Source organism: Vulpes vulpes, chromosome 1 (assembly GCF_048418805.1).
Source record: "Vulpes vulpes isolate BD-2025 chromosome 1, VulVul3, whole genome shotgun sequence".
In the NCBI taxonomy this organism is placed as follows: Eukaryota; Metazoa; Chordata; class Mammalia; order Carnivora; family Canidae; genus Vulpes; species Vulpes vulpes.
The window spans coordinates 15,561,220-15,578,938 of NC_132780.1; the positions used below are offsets into that span (position 1 = coordinate 15,561,220).

At 42.5% G+C, this 17,719-nt stretch overlaps 1 protein-coding gene and 1 non-coding gene across 2 annotated transcripts in view; both read right to left on the reverse strand.

Moving 5' to 3' along the window:
- Positions 1–17,719, reverse strand: part of LOC112931364 (orphan sodium- and chloride-dependent neurotransmitter transporter NTT5-like) — an 81,266-nt gene that overhangs the window by 5,979 nt on the left and 57,568 nt on the right. The window contains exons 2-7 of the mRNA XM_072756904.1: positions 4,308–4,558; positions 3,976–4,133; positions 3,743–3,869; positions 3,415–3,593; positions 1,736–1,846; positions 1,297–1,538 (exon numbers count right to left, since the gene is read on the reverse strand). Coding sequence (XP_072613005.1) covers positions 1,297–1,538; positions 1,736–1,846; positions 3,415–3,593; positions 3,743–3,869; positions 3,976–4,133; positions 4,308–4,530 — 1,040 coding nt within the window. The 5' untranslated portion in view covers positions 4,531–4,558. The remainder of the gene's footprint in view (positions 1–1,296; positions 1,539–1,735; positions 1,847–3,414; positions 3,594–3,742; positions 3,870–3,975; positions 4,134–4,307; positions 4,559–17,719) is intronic.
- On the reverse strand, positions 6,974–7,078 carry LOC112931585 (small nucleolar RNA U13). The gene has a single exon (XR_003237334.1). It is a non-coding gene; the product is annotated as a small nucleolar RNA U13 (small nucleolar RNA).

Below are 17,719 nucleotides of genomic sequence, written 5' to 3' on the forward strand. Positions count from 1 at the left end.
AGGAGAAAGGCATGTTATTTGTTTTATTTTGTGTAGTCTCAATAAATTTTAGCCTTTATTCCAACAGGCAGCTAGAGCAAGGGCTATCTATTTGGAGTTTTCAAAGCACTGAGGAGATCTGGGGTGGATGGTAATTTTAATTAGTTGACTCTTTTCTCTGCCTTCAAATGGGATTAAAGAGGGCTCACTTTGCCTTTGAAACATGTCCCCAACTTTCTGCACAACACCCTCACCCCGGGCGAGGACTGATTTCTTTGATGTTGTCATTATTTAGGTTGAAGTGGCTGTAGATGTTTTTGGTTTATCTTTGTATTCAGCTCCAGTGGAGCCACACATCTGAGCACAATGACCATGCATAGCTCCTCTGCTAGCTCTGTCTTTGTTGCAGTTTCTGCCACTTCTCCAAAACAATTCCTGGGAATAGAGAGGAAAGCTGTTGTGTTGAGCAGTTTATTTCTTTGTTGGGGCTTGTTGTGATTCCAACACCTACTGGCAGCCCATTCTGTTATTAAATGCTTGCATAGTTTCTTCTTATCTGTGCAAAGTCCTCCATCCATGACAGGCCTGTACCTCCAGCCACATGTACCTGAGTCAGGCGCTTACCCCCAGGTATAAAGGCATTCATTCATGGCTCTTTGCTCACATATGATGAAGTCATCACACTCCAGGATTTAGTTCATTAGGGCTCCTCTGTGTCCACTGCTCTTCATTAATGATACAGGAAAATATTATTTTTATTTTTTCCATTCTTAAAATTGCTGCTACCAAGGAAGCATGCACTTTTGCGGCCTTCAACATCTCAACTGGGAGAAAAAGTCCATCTTGAAGATTAAAAACAAAACAAAACAAAAAAAAAACCCAATGCCTGAGTGCACCCCAGATCAACTAAATCAGAATTTCTGGAAGTGAGATTCAAGTGTCTAAGTGTTTTCTAAGGCTCCCCAAATGATTCCAACATGCAGCCTACACCAGTAACCATCAATTGTGGCTCAGAATGCTGTAACAACCTCCTTTGTGAGTTCAATAATTGATTTTGAAATCTTTTTTACACCATTTGCAATTGATGGAAACCTTTGGTATTATCTCTGGGACTACTTTCTTATCTATAAAGTGATGGATATAAGATTATAATTTGGCAGCTTTCTCTGAGAATGTGATATTACTACAACTATTATTATTGTTGTTGTTCTTATCATTATTATCTTTGGAGAGGTTTGAAGGCCCATAAAGCTGGGGGATTGCTGAGATCCAGGGAAGGAGACCTCTTGCTGGGCCTGCAAGGCTGTGATTACTCACTTCTCAACACAGGTGTGGCCACTGGTGCTAGTCCAGAACCCCAGCACTATAAAGATGATGGATGTGGCCAGCAGTGAAGTCACCAGGTTGACCAGGGCCACCAAGGAGGCCACCTGGATATAGTTGTCTTCTCCAACCTTGTAGGAGGCGAAGTTGATGGTGATGCCCATGCCCAGGCCCAAGGAATAGAGTACATGGCCTCCTGCCTGACGCCACAGGTCCAGTGAGGCCCAAGATGAGAACTGTGAATGGAGATGAGAGAGACATTTGAGGGTCAGTTTGAGAGTGGACCCACTGGTTAGCTGGAAGAGGGTGAGCTGGGGTGGATAGCAGAGGGTGAGGGGCAGGCTAGATACAGAAAGAAAGATGTCTGTGAAGGAGAGTCAGAGAAGGCCTGTGGAGTTGGGGGAGGGAGAAGTTTTGGAGTCCCCAGACTCACCTCTGTGGTCACCATATGTCTGAGGCTGGCAGTTGCACCCTCCAAGAAGAGACCTCGGATGAGGAAGCAGAAGAGGAGGATGTAGGGGAGGAATACCGTGAAAATCAGCATCTGGCCAGGTGAGTCAGGACAGAAACCAGGAGTCAGGAGAAGTTCAGAGGAAGGGGAGGCAGAAGCAAGCATTAACAGGGAACAAAGTTCAGCAGGAGTAGAGAGATGGGGATGAGCCGGGTGAAGGTGGCCTGGGTGGAATATGAGGGAGTTGTAGGAGGATTATTCTAGGTAGACAACAGTGTTGTTTGGAGTGGGGCGGCTGCGGGGGGTGGGAGGGGAATCCACCAATAAGCTGCTCAGGGGTAAGGGGTGAGATCACAAGTAGTAAACATTTAAAAAAAAAATTTTTTATTTATTCATGAGAGAGAGCGAGAGTTGAGAGAGAGAGAGAGAGAGAAACAAAGAGAGAGAGAGAGGCAGAGACACAGGCAGAGGGAGAAACAGGCTCTATGCAGGGAGCCCGACGTGGGACTCGATCCCGGATCTCCAGGATCACACCCTGGGCTGAAGGCAGCGCTAAACCACTGAGCCACCCGGGCTGCCCAAGATGGTTTTTAAATGGTAGGGCCATTGGACATTATTAACTCATAAGCCTGGGTTTTATGGTCCATGCATGAGTTAAGGCTGCAGATCATAGGCAAAGGGTGAGGAAAAGCAACTGAAAAGACTTTGGGAGGAAATAACATGGTCAATAGGAATTTTAAAGTATTTTTGGTTCTTTTTGCTCTGGTGTAGGAGGGTACACCCCCTCTCTGTGTGCCCCTACTAAGTCTTTAATAAAATCTGCTTTTGAGGCACCTGGGTGGCTCAGTGGTTGAGCATCTACCTTTGGCTCAGGGTGTGATCCCGGGGTCCTGGGATCGAGTCTCACATCAGTCTCCCCGTGGGGAGCCTGCTTCTCCCTCTGCCTGTGTCTCTGCCTCTCTGTGTGTGTCTGTCATGAATAAATAAATATTTTTAAAAATCTGCTTTTGTGTGAGTGGTTTATCTTGCAGGCTGTGGAGAGACAGTGAGGTGAGCCTCCAGGGATGCATGGATATATGCAGGGGCCAGAAGCTGCAGGTAAAGTTAACCAAAATGACCTGATACATATCCTAAAATAAATTGTCCATGTAAGGAGAATATGATCCAGGTGCCAGGGACACGGACTGGAAGTATGGATTGGAATAAAATAAATGGGAAACTCTAGAGAGGAGTCAGTGGCAATCAGCTCTTTTAGGGATTAACAGACACTGTCAACATGCAGGCAGGTGCAGAACGCAAGGCTGGGGTTGGTGGAGAGAAGCTATGGTCTGCTCTAAAATGTCATCACTGCTGTGACTTGGGGGTGAGAGATGGTGAAGAGGGAGTCAGGTCAGTACAAGGCCCTTGTTCCTTCCATGAATGAGAGAGGAGCAGCTCTTTGTGAGAGGACTGGTTGACGCCAATATCACCTGGGGAGATTATAGCATTCTCCTCAGGACACCGGGATGGTGGAGCCTGTCCTCTAGGAGTGTAGGAGGGTCATGAGGATTAGAGAAGAGTGGTCAACAAGAAGGAGTTAGATGTGTCTGGGTGGGAAGCCGGAGAATATTTTGATTTATGAACGTGAAGGGGTAGTGGGGCTGGTGGTCAGGTTGGCTTACCGGCATTGGAGTCTTTAGCCCTGTGATCATGGTTAAGAAAAGGAGGCACCAGGCTGCGAAGATGCCCAGGGTGAGGTGCACGACCAGGGACTCGACCCCTTCCTCAATGTGGCCCGAGGCACTCAGCGTGGTGTGGTACCAGAAGTACTGGTGGGACACAGTCTGAAGGCAAGAGAGGTCTGGGGGAACGCAGGCGTTTAGGAACCACCTCACTTGGTGTCTGCCCCTGCTCTTTGCTTCCTCCCCTTGGGCTCTCACTCCCTGTCTCTTGCTTCTTGGTGCCCTTGCCTCCCTTGGCCATGCTGGCCTTCTCTCTCCCTCTCCTCACCAGTAACATTGATGGTCTTCACCAGTGGGCACTGGTTCCAGGGCAAGGAATTATCAAAGGAGTTGCCCAGGTAGGAAATGCTCCAGGTGATGATGATGCTGTTATACAAGCTTATCAAGATGCACACCTAGGGGTGGACAGAGTGGGCCTGAGGGGCAGGATGGACAGAGATGGGGGATCTGGACACTGCAAGGGGTGAGTTGGGATGCCTCTTGGCTGGGCCCCTCATTCACCAATATGCTAGCGTATCCTATGCCGCCCAGCCAGGGGACGAGCTGCTTCCAGACCCGGATGTTGTCCATACGCAGCCAATGCCCCATGATCATCTCCATGTACAAGAGGGGGATCCCGAACAAGAGGAGCATGAAGAAGTACATCAGGATAAAGTTGCCTAAAGAAGGGAGCCAGGAGCTGTGCTCAGGTAGCCAGTAGTCCTGGCCCCCCTCCTCTCATCCCCTTGAAGTCCAGGTAGACCTCCACTTCTGCCCTCCCCCAGGACCCAGGAGTCCGGCTCCAAGCCTTGAAACTCCTTCCTTAAACTCAGGATCTAGGCCCCTGGCCTTACCTCCTCCGTTCCGATGACACAGGTAAGGGAAGCGCCATATGCTGCCTAGCCCAATGGAGAAGGCAACCTGCATCAAGGTGTTCTTTGTTTTTTTAGTCTGAGCAAAGTAGTTTTGGGTCTTGGTAGCCAGAATCTCCTTGACTGTGAGCTTCCTGGGCAGGGATGAGGAAGTTTTGGTTTCTTTGGGAGCCTCTTCCTCTGACAGTTCTTCAAGGGACTCCATGTCCTTCTTCTTATAGGCCAACTAACTCCTGAGAGAAGCATGGGGTAACCAAGAATAATAGACTGTAAGGGCTATGTTTCAGGTAGCATCCTATAAAAATTCATGGTGGCAGGGTTTTAAAGCAACAAAGGGCCAGAATTTAACTCTTGACCCTTCTCACTGGTTGACTTTGAGCAAATAACTTCATCTCTCTGAGACTCAGGTTAGTTTTTCTTTTTTTCCTCCCTCATCTTACAAGTATAGATGAATTTCAAAATATTTAATAACTGTTACAGTGTGAGCACCAATCAGAATGAATGCCAGCCATAATCGCTGGAGTGTCAGCTTAACATCAGCCCAGGCTGATAGGATTAAAATGACGTAATGGGAGTGCCAAGGACACAGCAAACACTCCAGCACTCAGGTTCCTTTCCTTTCTCCTTCTGGTCCACTTGGCCCAGCTCTGGGCCAGCGGTTCTCAAACCTGCCTATCACAATCATGAGCTCTCAAAACACACAGATTCCTGCTTTTCAATCTGCTAGCTCCATTCTTCCAGACTCTGACTCAGTAGATTTAAGGTGGAGTTTAGAGGATTGGCAGAATTAAAATGTTTCCTTGGGGTTCCATTTCTGGAAAGGCAGCACGAGGGCTTTGTGGACACATTCCCTAACGAAACAAGCACAACATGTTGCAAAGAAACATTTAAAGTCTCTAGAAATTGTCCTGGGGCATGTCGAAAATGAAGAAATATTTATTCAAGAAAATCTAGTAAAACTCACTAAGAACACTGAGAGTCGGTGACATTGGACTCCACAGCCTGCTCCCTCCCTCCTCACTCCCAGCCTAGTGCTATGGAAACGGCACAGGGTTCCCTCTCTCCCTAGATCCCACAGAGTCAGAGTCAATGGCATCTTCCCAGGAGGGGCAGATCACCAGCATTTCGCATTCCTTTTTGGTGACATGTTGCAGATACTCAATTCCAGACAAGTGTGGTATAAGTAAACGTCAGGAGCCCCCTTCTTCCACTCAGCCCTCATTTGTGGCTTGGCATACTGGGAAGACCAGGGCCCTGGTCCCCCCCACCCCCATCCCAGCTCATTGGTGAGGGGAGGTTATGAGCTAGGAGGGGTAAGTCAGTAAGACCAGAGGCTAATGCTCCACATAGTACCCTGCTCCAAAAGCACTGAGAGAAGCACACCACTGTTCCCATCCAGGTCTGGAGATCTTGTCCTGGGAGAGAGAGAGACAGGCCTTCAGAACAAATGGGCCCAGAAGCTCTCCCCAGAAGAACTGACTTTATTGGAAACAGAATGTGAGGAATTTGAAGCCCCAGGGGCACAAAGTCAGTGGAGGTTTTGGCATTAGCAATTCAGAGGAAGCTGGTAACTTTATGAAGATATAAGGTAAACTGCAGGCTGGTAATACACTTGCCAAACCAAGGAAAGAGACAGCTAACAAGATCCTTCCCGGGGTCAGAACAAACTTCAAGCATTGAGTTAAAAAACTACTCCCCAAAAGGAGCCCGAATTTAATTAAGATTGTGCACCAGACCATTGTCAAAAACACCAAAGAAATCGGCTAGAAATTAGTGGGTCGAAAAATGATAAAGAGCTTTGTCACCAGAAGCCCTGTACCGCAGGAAATATTACTGCAGATTCCTCTGAGAGGGGAAATGATTTTAGATGGAAGGTCAGACATGCAGAAAGGAATCAAGAGTAATGACAATGTAAATCTGTGGATAAGACCAAGACTGCACAAGAACAGTAACAGCAACATCTTATTTGGTCTTAATAAGTGAGGAATAAGAATTACATGACATCAGAGATTAGGAGGGCAGCAAATGGAGAATTGCTTTATATAAGTACTCCCTGCTCAGCGAGGAGGAGGATAAAAGTACTGAAAGCAGGGGACAGGAGCCCTCACAGAACCGCCCCCTCAACTTAGCTCCTAGCTGTTTCTGACCAGTCATGGAGCCCTTAGGTACTGTTAAAGAAACTTATAAAATTGCCTCAGGAAAGAGCATCAAGTGGCCCCCCCACTCCTACCCCAGAAGTCTGTGGGATGCTGTTCTGCCTAAGATAACAGATCTAAGTGCGCTGCGGTGTTTGCAAGAAAACACAATAATTTGCAGCTCAGCAGTAGTCACAGGATGTAGAACTTCCGCCTTTATACTCTAGAGATGACGTCACAATGCAATCTGCGGAGAGTGGTTTCCAGTTCCAGGTCCCCCTGAAGCAGAACCGCCGCTGCAGTATGGTCACATCGAAACCAGACAAGAACATACCAGAAGGGATGGGATGGTCAAGAAAGGAAAAAAAAGCTGACTTAATCTTTAATTAATCACCATGATCCCAGAATCATGAGACCCTTACCCTGAATTTTCACCCCTTTTTCTTTCTTTCTTCTTTCTTTCTTCTTTCTTTTTCTTTCTTTCTTTCCTTTCTTTCTTTTCTTTTTTTTTCACGTCAGACGGGTAATGAGCCGTGGTGGTAACAAGGTTTGAGGGGGGGCACATGTCACACGATGGTGTGAGCACCCAATCATCATGCTCATGAACTACAAAAGGATCCAAATTTTCACCCTTTAAAAGCCCCTATTTGCAAGTCATCAGGGAACTCAAGACTTTTTGACATTAGCTCCTGGTTCTCCTGGGTAAATCTTTCCTCACTGCAAAAGCTTGGTGCCAGTTTTTATTGGCTTGCCGAGTATCAGGTGGATGAATTCTTGTTAGGTTTGCTTACAGTACCAATAAACATCATTTGATAAAACATATTTATATTTAATATCTAGGGGAACCATTAAAAGAATAAAAGTAAAGTATAACTTCTAAGCTGTGAGAAAAAATAGACTAAGAAAAAACAAGCAATGCACAAAGAATGCAAGAAGAAGAGAAAAGTAATATAAATAGGACAGGTACAAAATGCCTCATTAAATGGTATATTTAAACATAAACAGGGCAGCCTGGGTGGCTCAGCAGTGGTTTTAGCGCTGCCTTCACCCCAGGGTGTGATCCTGGAGACCGGGGTTCAAGTCCCATGTCAAGTTCCCTGCATGGAGCCTGCTTCTCCCTCTGCTTGTGTCTCTGCCTCTCTCTCTCTTTCTCTCTCTCTCTCTGTGTCTCTCATGAATGAATGAATAAAATTAAAAAAAAAAAATCAGGCTAAACTGGCCTCTATTTAAAAAAACAAAAACATAAACATAAGAGGATTTATGTTAAATGTATATGGACTGAATGCTCCAATTAAAAGATAAGTTTTCAGACTTTATAAAATCAGACTAAATGCTGTTTACAAGGGACATCTAAAATATAAGAATTTGGAATAGTTAAAAGTAAAGAGCATGGAAAAAAAGTAAAGAGCATGGAAAATAGTATTCCATGAAAACCCTACCCCAAAAAAGCTTGTATAGCTTTATTAATATATTAATATATTATTTTTACACATTAAACTATAATATTAATGTCTATATATATACTTAATATTTATAAATATATAAACATGTATTTAATATTTAAGGTAAAGTTTCCAGAGATAAAGAGGGAAATTTATTATTATTATTTTTTTAAATATTTTATTTATTTATTCATGAGAGGCACAGAGGGAGAGGCAGAGACATAGGCAGAGGGAGAAGCAGGCTTCCTGCAGGTAGCCTGTTGTGGGACTCCATCATGGCACTCTGGGATCACGCCCTGAGCCAAAGACAGTCTCAAGCACTGAGCCACCCAGGCTCCCCAAGAGGGAAATTTAATAATAGGATAAAAAGTTCCATTCACTGGGAAGACCTATGAATTCTAAAATGTTATTCATCTCTTCATATGGCCTCAAAATGTAGGAAATTGAGAATCCAGTTATCTGTGGCATAACAGATAAAAAGCAAAAATTCATTAAGGATATAGAAGATCAGAGCAACTTAATTAGTACATTTGACTTAATGAATATATATGTATATCCACACATATACAACTATATTAAAAAACTGCAGAATACATATTTTGAAGAACATGCTAAACAGGTGCACCTGGGTGGCTCAGGTGATGATCTGAGTCCTGGGATGGAGTCCCACATTGGGCTCCCGGCTCAGCGAAGAGTCTGCTCTTCCTTTTCCTTCTGCCCCTCCCCCGGCTCATGCTCTCTCTCTCTCTCTCTCTCAAATAAAGAAATAAAATCTTTTTTTTAAAGATTCCCGACGGAGCCCGTCGTGGGACTCGATCCCAGGTCTCTAGGATCACGCCCTGGACTGAAGGCGGAGCTAAACCGCTGAGCCATCCAGGCTGCCCAAGAAATAAAATCTTAAAAAAAGAACACACTAAACAATTACAAAATATCAACCATATTTCCCATAAAACAGATCTCAACAATATCAAAGAATTACAGTCACACACAGTACACTTCACTACATGCAATTACACTAGAAATTAATAATACAAATTAGTTTTAAAATTCCTATGTTTGGATATTAAAAACTACATTTTAAAATAACCAATGGTTGAAGAATTGATTATAATGGACATCAGAAAATATTTTGAAAAGAATGATAATGAAAATACAACATATCAAAACATGAGGTGGGGTGGCACCTGGCTGGCTCAGTCAGTGGAGTGAGCGACTCTTGATTTGGGGTTGTGAATTTGAGCCCCACATTGGGTGTAGAGATTGCTAAAAAAAAAAAGTAAATAGGGATCCCTGGGTGGCAAGCGGTTTGGCGCCTGCCTTTGGCCCAGGGCGCGATCCTGGAGACCCGGGATCGAATCCCACGTCGGGTTCCCGGTGCATGGAGCCTGCTTCTCCCTCTGCCTGTGTCTCTGCCTCTCTCTCTCTGTGTGACTATCATAAATAAATAAAAAATTAAAAAAAAAAGTAAATAAACTTTAAAAAATGGGATGCAGCTAAAGCCAAATATTAGAAAATGTAAAAACATGAAAATTAATAAGCTAAGACTCCATCCCTGAGAAATTAGAAAATAAGAGCAAAATAAACCCAAAAAAGAAGAAGGTAGGAAATGATAAAGTTAACAGGAGAAATTAATAAGGTGGAAAACAACATACAATAGAGAAGATCAACAAAATCAAAGGTGGGTTCTTTATTTTTTTATTTTTTTAGTTGGTTCTTTAAAGAGACAAATTTGATAAAAATCTCTAATAAGACTTGACAAAGAAAGGACAATCAGTGTCAGAATAAAAAAGCATCATTATAAATCCTGTAGTTATTAAAAATATAATCCAACACTACAATTAACAATTTTATTCCTGCAAGTTTTGGGGAAAATAATACTTAATAAAACTTATGCAAGAAGAAATAGAAACTTGTTCTATTGTTCTATAAATTGTTCTATAAATTACATTTATATATAAATTATATATACAAAATATATATAATTTATATATATAAATGTATATATATAAATTTACATTTATAGAATTGTTCTATAAGTTACATTTTTAATTTTTATTTTAAAAATATTTATTTATTTAAATAATCTCTCTGACCAATGTGGGGTTCAAATCACAACCCCAAGATCAAGAGTTGTGTGTTCCTCCCACTCAGCTAGGCACCCCTGTTCTATAAATTTTTAATAAATTACTTCTGTAATTAGTTATTTTTCTCCAAAGAAAATTTCAGGGCTGAATGATTTCACTGGTGGATTGTACTAAACATTTAAGAAATTGGGGATCCCTGGGTGGCGCAGCGGCTTAGCGCCTGCCTTTGGCTCAGGGCGCGATCCTGGAGACCCGGGATCGAATCCCACATCAGGCTCCCGGTGCATGGAGCCTGCTTCTCCCTCTGCCTGTGTCTCTGCCTCTCTCTCTCTCTGTGACTATCATAAATAAATAAAAATTAAAAAAAAAAAAAAAAAGGAAATAAATACTACTGGGGCCCCTGGGTGGCTCAGCAGTTGAGTGTCTGCCTTTGGCTCAGGTCGTGATCCTGGGGTCCTGGTATTGAGTTCCACTTTGGGCTCCCCGCAGGGAGCCTGCTTCTCCCTCGCCTATATCTCTGCCTTCCTCTGTGTCTCTCATGAATAAATACATAAATTCTTTAAAAAGAAAATAAAAAAGAAATACCACTAATCTTGCATAAAATCTTCCAGATTAGAAAAAGTGGCAAGACCAGTGTAACCTTAATACCAAAATCTGGCAAAGGAATAATGAAGAAGAAAATCACGTATCAGTGTCAATCATGAACAATGATGCAAATGCCTTCAACAAAATACTGGCAAATCAAATCCATTAATGTGTAAAAACAGTATTACATCACAACTGTGTTGAGTTTATTCTAGTCATATAGGGAGGTTTAGAAGTAAAGATCAATCAATGATAACATAATGTAGGATAGAAATAATACAATCATCTCAATATTTGCGGAAATATTTTATAAAACCCAATAACCACTTATTAAAAAAAAACAAAACAACTTGAGGAAACCAGGACTAGAAAGGAACATTCTTAATTTTATAGAGGTTATTTACAAAGAAGCTTATAGCCCACTGTACTTAATGATAAAGTGTTGAAGTCTTTTCCTTTTTTTTTTTTTTTTAAAGATTTTATTTATTTATTCATAGAGATGCAGAGAGAGAGAGGCAGAGACACAGGCAGAGGGAGAAGCAGGCTCCATGCAGAGAGCCTGACGTGGGACTCAATTCAGGGTCTCCAGATCACGCCCCGGGCTGCAGGCGGCGCTAAACCGCTGCGCCACCGGGGCTGCCCTTGAAGGCTTTTCCTTTGGAGTTTGGGAATAAGACAAGGATGCCTACTTCAGTCCCTTTTAGTCAAAGTGGATTTAAAGTTTAGGTTGATGATAGCATCCATGGTTCCAACTCTTCAAAATTTTTCTATATATACCCCTTTGCAATGTGATTCTGCAGTTCCTTTTACCAATGAGGCCATAATCTACTCTCCTACACCTTGAATCAGGGCTGGTATGCCCATTCAGAGCCTAGATTGCAAAAGACCTTTGTTTCTGCTTCCTCTCTTACACTCTTGCTATCACCATGAGGATGTATCTAGGCTAATTTGCTGGAAAATGAGATGTAAATCTGAGCTAAGCTGAATCATTCCAGTGGTCCCAGCACAAGCTGGCCTAGATCAGTCAATAGCCAACCAGATTCTTAGCTGAGTCCAGCCTAATGACTCATGAGATATAATAATAAATTCTTGTTGTTTTAAGTCACTGAATTTTGAGGTGGCTTGTTATGCACCATTTTGGTGGCAATAGATAATCAGTACAAGATCTTAGCAAGTGCAATAAGATTTTTAAAGTGTAAACTTTGGAAAAGAAATTAAACTGTCATTATTTACAGATACAATTGTATATATAAAAAATAAAACAGAATCTATAAATACATTATTAAGACTAATAAGTGAATTTAGCAAGGTGGCTGGATACAGGGTTAATGGAATACAATTAATAGAATTTCTAGATACCAGCAAGAAATAAATAGGTAATGAAAAAATTAAAGGTAACATTTATAATAACATTGAGATATTTCAAGTACTTAGGAATAATCTAACAAAAGAAAGATGAGACTTCTATACCAAAACCTATAAAGGATTAAGAGAAGTAAAAGTATTTTGTTTTGTTTAAGAGAAGTAAAAGTTTTAAATTGAATTAAAATAAAATTTAAAAAATTAAAAAGAGAGAAGTAAAAGTTTTAAATAAATGGAGAGATATTTCATGTCAACTCACAGTACTGTAAATGACAGGGTTAAATAATTAGGATGGGAAAATGTGGAATAATTAGGATGGGAAACAATGAAATTTGATCATTATCTCAGATTGTACAAAAATTAATCCATGAGATTTAAAAAAGAAAGGCATAGGGATGCCTGGGTGGTTCAGCATTTGAGCGTCTGCCTTTGGCTCAGGTTGTGATCCTGGGGTCCTGGGATCGAGTCCCACATTGGGCTCCCTACATGGAGCCTGCTTCTCCTTCTGCCCATGTCTCTGCCTCTCTCTCTGTATCTCTCATGAATAAATAAAATCTTAAAAAAAAAAAAAAAGAAAAGCACATTCATAAGTCTTCTAAAGAGTTTAATATGAGGGAGTAGCTTCATGATCTGCAGGTTAAGAAAGATTTCAAAAATAGGACTTATAAAACACTAACAAGAAGGGAAATAATAGGTAAATTTGAGTTCATTAGAATTCAGAGCATCTGTTCATCAAGAGGCAGTATTAAAAATGTCAAAAGCCATAGGGTAGAAAAAATTTGCCACACATATAGCTGATAGAGGTTTTTTGTTTGTTTGTTTGTTTTATTTTTGTTTTTGTTTTTAAGGCCAGAACCTGGGACGGCTCAGGTCATGATCCCAGGATCTGGAATCGGGTCCCACATTGAACTCCTGTGGAGAACCTGCTTCTCCCTCTGCCTATGTCTCTGCCTCTCTCTCTCTCTCTCTCTGTGTGTGTCTCATGAATAAATAAATAAATCTTAAAAAAAAAAAAGAATACCCATCATTTGCTTTAACGTGGATAGAACTGGAGGATATTATGCTGAGTGAGGTAAGTCAATCGGAGAAGGACAAACATTATATGGTTTCATTCATACAGGGAATATAAAAAATAGTGAAAGGGATTAAAGGGGAAAGGAGAGAAAATGAGTGGGAAATATCAGAGCAGGTAACAGAACATGAGAACTCCTAACTCTGGGAAATGAACAAGGGGTAGTGGAAGGGGAGTTGGGCAGGTAGACAGGGGTATGGGGTGACTGGGTGATGGGCACTGAGGGGGGCACTTGATGGAAAGAGGACTGGGGGTTATACTATATGTTGGCAAATTGAACCCCAATAAAAAATATACAAAAAAATCCAGAACCTATAAAAGCTCCCAGAAGTTGATAAGAAAAACATAAATAGGGATCCCTGGGTGGCGCAACAGTTTGGCGCCTGCCTTTGGCCCAGGGCGCGATCCTGGAGACCCGGGATTGAATCCCATATCGGGCTCCGGGGGCATGGAGCCTGCTTCTCCCTCTGCCTGTGTCTCTGCCTCTCTCTCTCTCTCTCTGTGTGACTATCATAAATAAAAAATAAATAAATAAAATTAAATTAAATTAAAAAAGAAAAAAAGAAAGACATAAATAACCCAGTAGAAAAATGCTCGGGAAACACAAAGATGTTTTTCACCAAAGTGGTTTGTCAAATGGCCAGTGAAGATATGAAATGGTTCAAGCTATTTAAACAGAAGAGAAATGGTGATTAAAACCACTTTGAAGGGCCACACTACACCAGTCAGATTGGCTAGAATGAAAAGGCCAAGAACAAATATTGACAAGAAAGAGGAGCCATGGGGAATGTCATACACTGCTGCTGGGGATGGAAACTGACAAAATTATTTTGAGAGATGGATTGGCCATTATCCATTAAGAATGAAGGTATACATATCCCATGAACAGCAATTTAACTCTCGGGTATATTTGCAACAAAAATGTGTGTTCATGTGTAACAAAGCATACATACAGGAATTTCTTTAACAGCACTGTTTGGAACAACCTCAAAAGAAAACAATCCAAAGTCCAACACAGTAGCATATATAGTGATATAACCAGTACAAAAGAATACTACACAGCAAAGGGGGGGAAATGTTCTACAGCTACACTTAACAACATGGATGAATCCCCAAAACTTAACATTCATCCAAAGAAGCTATATTCCAAGGAATACATGTCATAGGACTCTGTTTATAACAAAGTAAAAAAACAAAACAAAACCCAGGCAAAACCACAGTGTTTAGGTTCACACACTGAGATGGTAAAGCCATAAATAAAAGCAGGAAGTGATGATCCTAAGTGTCAGAACGGCGATTCCCACTTGACGTGAAGGAGGGATACAGGAAATGTTGTTTCTGACTAGGATGGTTGGCATATTTGCTTTATAATAAGTCATTGAGCTGAACATTTCAGTTTTGTATACTTTTGTGAATATTTATAGTATTTCATAATGAAAAAGGAGTATATAGGTTTGTAAGAACAAAGTCTGCAAAACCCATTTCTAGGTGAAGTCACAGAATGTATGTATGATACCTTTATGTAAAAAAAATCCATATAAAGAAACTATACATTTCCAAGTGTTCATACAAATGCATGCAAATACATAGAAAACTCTCTCTAGCTGCTTTTTCTCACAGGACACACTCCCTTCTTCACCTACCCATCCTCCCTCATCCAGATAACTTCAACTTATCACTGGTGTCTCTTCTCAGATCTAACTTCCTCCAGGAAGTTAACCTTGATCACCTTTGCCACTTCCCTGCTTGCGCACTATGCAGTCAGAATTCCTCAGAGGTGTCTTGAGATTTTAATACACTTTACACATAAACATCCTTTTTGTCTATTCCAAAACCCCCAGTAACCCCTTCTAGAAATGTCTTGATTAAACCCATTCAAGAGCCCAATGCACAGACTCCAGCCAGAGGGGCAGTCAGTTACCCTGCCCTGCAAATATGCCTTTCAGCAGTACTGGCACCACTATCAGCTTCTGTACCAAAGGAGCACACAATCCAGCTCAGTTCACCTGGTGACTTGAAAAGATGGCTCAGGATTGATGCTATTTGTAAGGTAGGCCATTTGGCCTCTTGTTTAAGTTTGAGGTTTGATTTTTTTTTTAAGATTTATTCATGAGAGAGAGAGACAGGCAGAGGGAGAAGCAGGCTCCATGCAGGGAGTCCAATGTGGGACTCAATCCTGGGTCTCCAGGATCACACCCTGGGCTGAAGGCAGTGCTAAACCACTGAGCTACCCAGGCTGCCCAAGTTTGAGGTTTTAGTTGCAAATCTAGAGGCAAAGTCTACACAATCTTAAAAGACACCATAATTTAAAATGTTTGCCCTCTTTAGCCTGCTTTCCTTCCTCTCTCTTTCTCTCTCTCTTTGCTGGGATTCCCTCTAGGTTTTGGAAGGAGACACAGCCAATTTTATAAATTGGGTATTATCATAGTATGTGTATATGTGAATATTTTATACATGTGTATTTCTTACAAACTGGATATTACTAATACATATTAAGTACCGGATAATGTTAAATGCAACATATACTATATAAATATATATTAATATATACTCTATGATCATATCTGTATTATTTACAAACTGCAGATAATATTGGAGATTATATATATATATCCACTGTGTCAAGAGTGTTTTCCTATGTGATATTCTTTAAAACTATGCTTTTTAATGGACACTTAATATTTCAGCATCATTGTATAAAGCTGACCAAGTCTATCATTTTCTCAAATCTTCCTGAGAGGACTCAGCCCTGTTTAGGTTTCCAGCCAGGGCCCTTCCTCAAGAGCAGCTGCTTCCTGCTCCTCCCAAGTCCCACCTGGCCTGCAGCTGCAGCCACCCCCTTGTCGCCCCATCAAGGCTTCATACCTGCAACTCACTCTGCTGCCAATGCTCCTTCTGCCTTCAACCCTCAGAGGTGTCAGCCCAGGTAGCACTTGCCTGGGATTAATGGTCTCTGTCACCAGTCCAGCCCCACCTGGATATGTGCATTCAGTCTTTCTCCACTTCTGGGCTCCCTGCTCTCTCTACTCTCTGCTGGGCTCTCAGAGAATCAAAGGAGTGACAATGTGTTTGAAGACCAGCTAAGAAACTCTTTGATTCAGATGGGAGAGTCCCAGGAGTCCACCTCGGAGCCAGTCAGTGAAGGCTGCGCCTACAGCATCCCAACCCCATAGACTCAGCCCAGGTGAGATGGGAAGTGAGGAAGGGGCAAGATGTGCCACCAGACTTGGGCTCTACCAGTTGGTGTTTACTACTCTGACCCTCCCCTCCCAGACTCAGGGCATCTTGGATCCCTAAATTCCCAGAAAGAAAGGGAGATAGGGTTGGGGGAGGCTCGGTGGTCTAGGTCCAGAGGCCAAGGGGGGAGGGGGATGGCTGGGGGAGGAACAGACGCCTGGCTCCCCGCACCCCCTGTCCTTTACCCGCCACTGACGCGCGAGTCTGGAGAAGACCGGTCGCTTTTGCCGGGCGTTGCGAGGGGGGCGGCCTGGGCGCGTGACGAGGGTGAAGGTCTGAGGGTCTGTGAGAACCACCACTATTGGGGCCAGAGGCGATTTTTATATTTCGTTGTAGTCAGAAGGCGATTTAGGCAATTCACCCTAGAGATGCTGCACCTGAGCCCAGCCCCTAGGCGTGCCCTCTTCGTTGATCCATTCGTCTGGGCTGCGGACCAACAGCCCATAGACCGCCCGCATCTTGGCCCTATCTTCTGCAGGGTGGCTCCTGCTCTGAGGTTCCCGAGCTCAGAAACCCGACGATCTGCGTGTTTAAGTGTGAAGCAAGCACCGTTCAGTTCTCCCCACCCCAGCGTCACCCCTCCCTCCTGGGAGCATCTTCTCTCCAAGTATATTCTTCCGGGAAGGTCCCAGGGGTCACCGGCTACCTGCCACATTGGGCCTTGCGATGGGCCCCGTGAGGTCACCCGTTGCCAAGCAGATTTGGTCTGGCTGGTACTCTTCATGGTTAACACATTTTGTGGACTGAGGTAAGGGGAAAGCCAAGATGGGAATGCATAGGCTTGTTTCAGAGTCCATGCTCTTAGCCACTGTGCTATAAAGATTCAACATAGTGTAAAACTTCAATATCTAAAACAAGGTGGTTCTCAAGCAAATTTGCAAATAACTTAATGGAATAGAATACAAAGTCTGGAGGATCTGGATACTGATGGAAATCAGGATGTGGTAAGTGGGATTTCAGGGACACTTGGGTGGCTCAGTGGTTAAGCCTCTCTCTTCCACTCAGGTCATGATCCTGGGGGTCCTGAGATGGACTCCCATGTCAAGCTCCCCACAGGGAGCCTACTTCTCTCTCTGCCTATGTCTCCCCCCCCCCCCCCCCGTATCTTTTTTGAACAAATACATAAAATCTTTTTTTTTTAAAGTGGGATTTCAAATTGATGGACAAAACATCAATTATTCAGTAATTGGGTTTAAACAGTTGGCACTTGGGAAAGATTATGCTCCTTACATCACAATACATTTCAAGGATTAAGGCCAAGGATCACCATGTAAAAAATGGAAACAAAATTCACTAGGAATCAAGATGGGTAAACATTTCTATAATCTTGGCACAGGGAAGGGTTTTCAAAGAATAGCATAAAAACAAGAATTCATAAAGGAAAAATATGACAAGTTCAACTATATAAAAATAAAATCTCTGGAAGACAAGATAATAAGAAAATAAAACAAGTTAAAAGGCATCAAACTCATAAAAA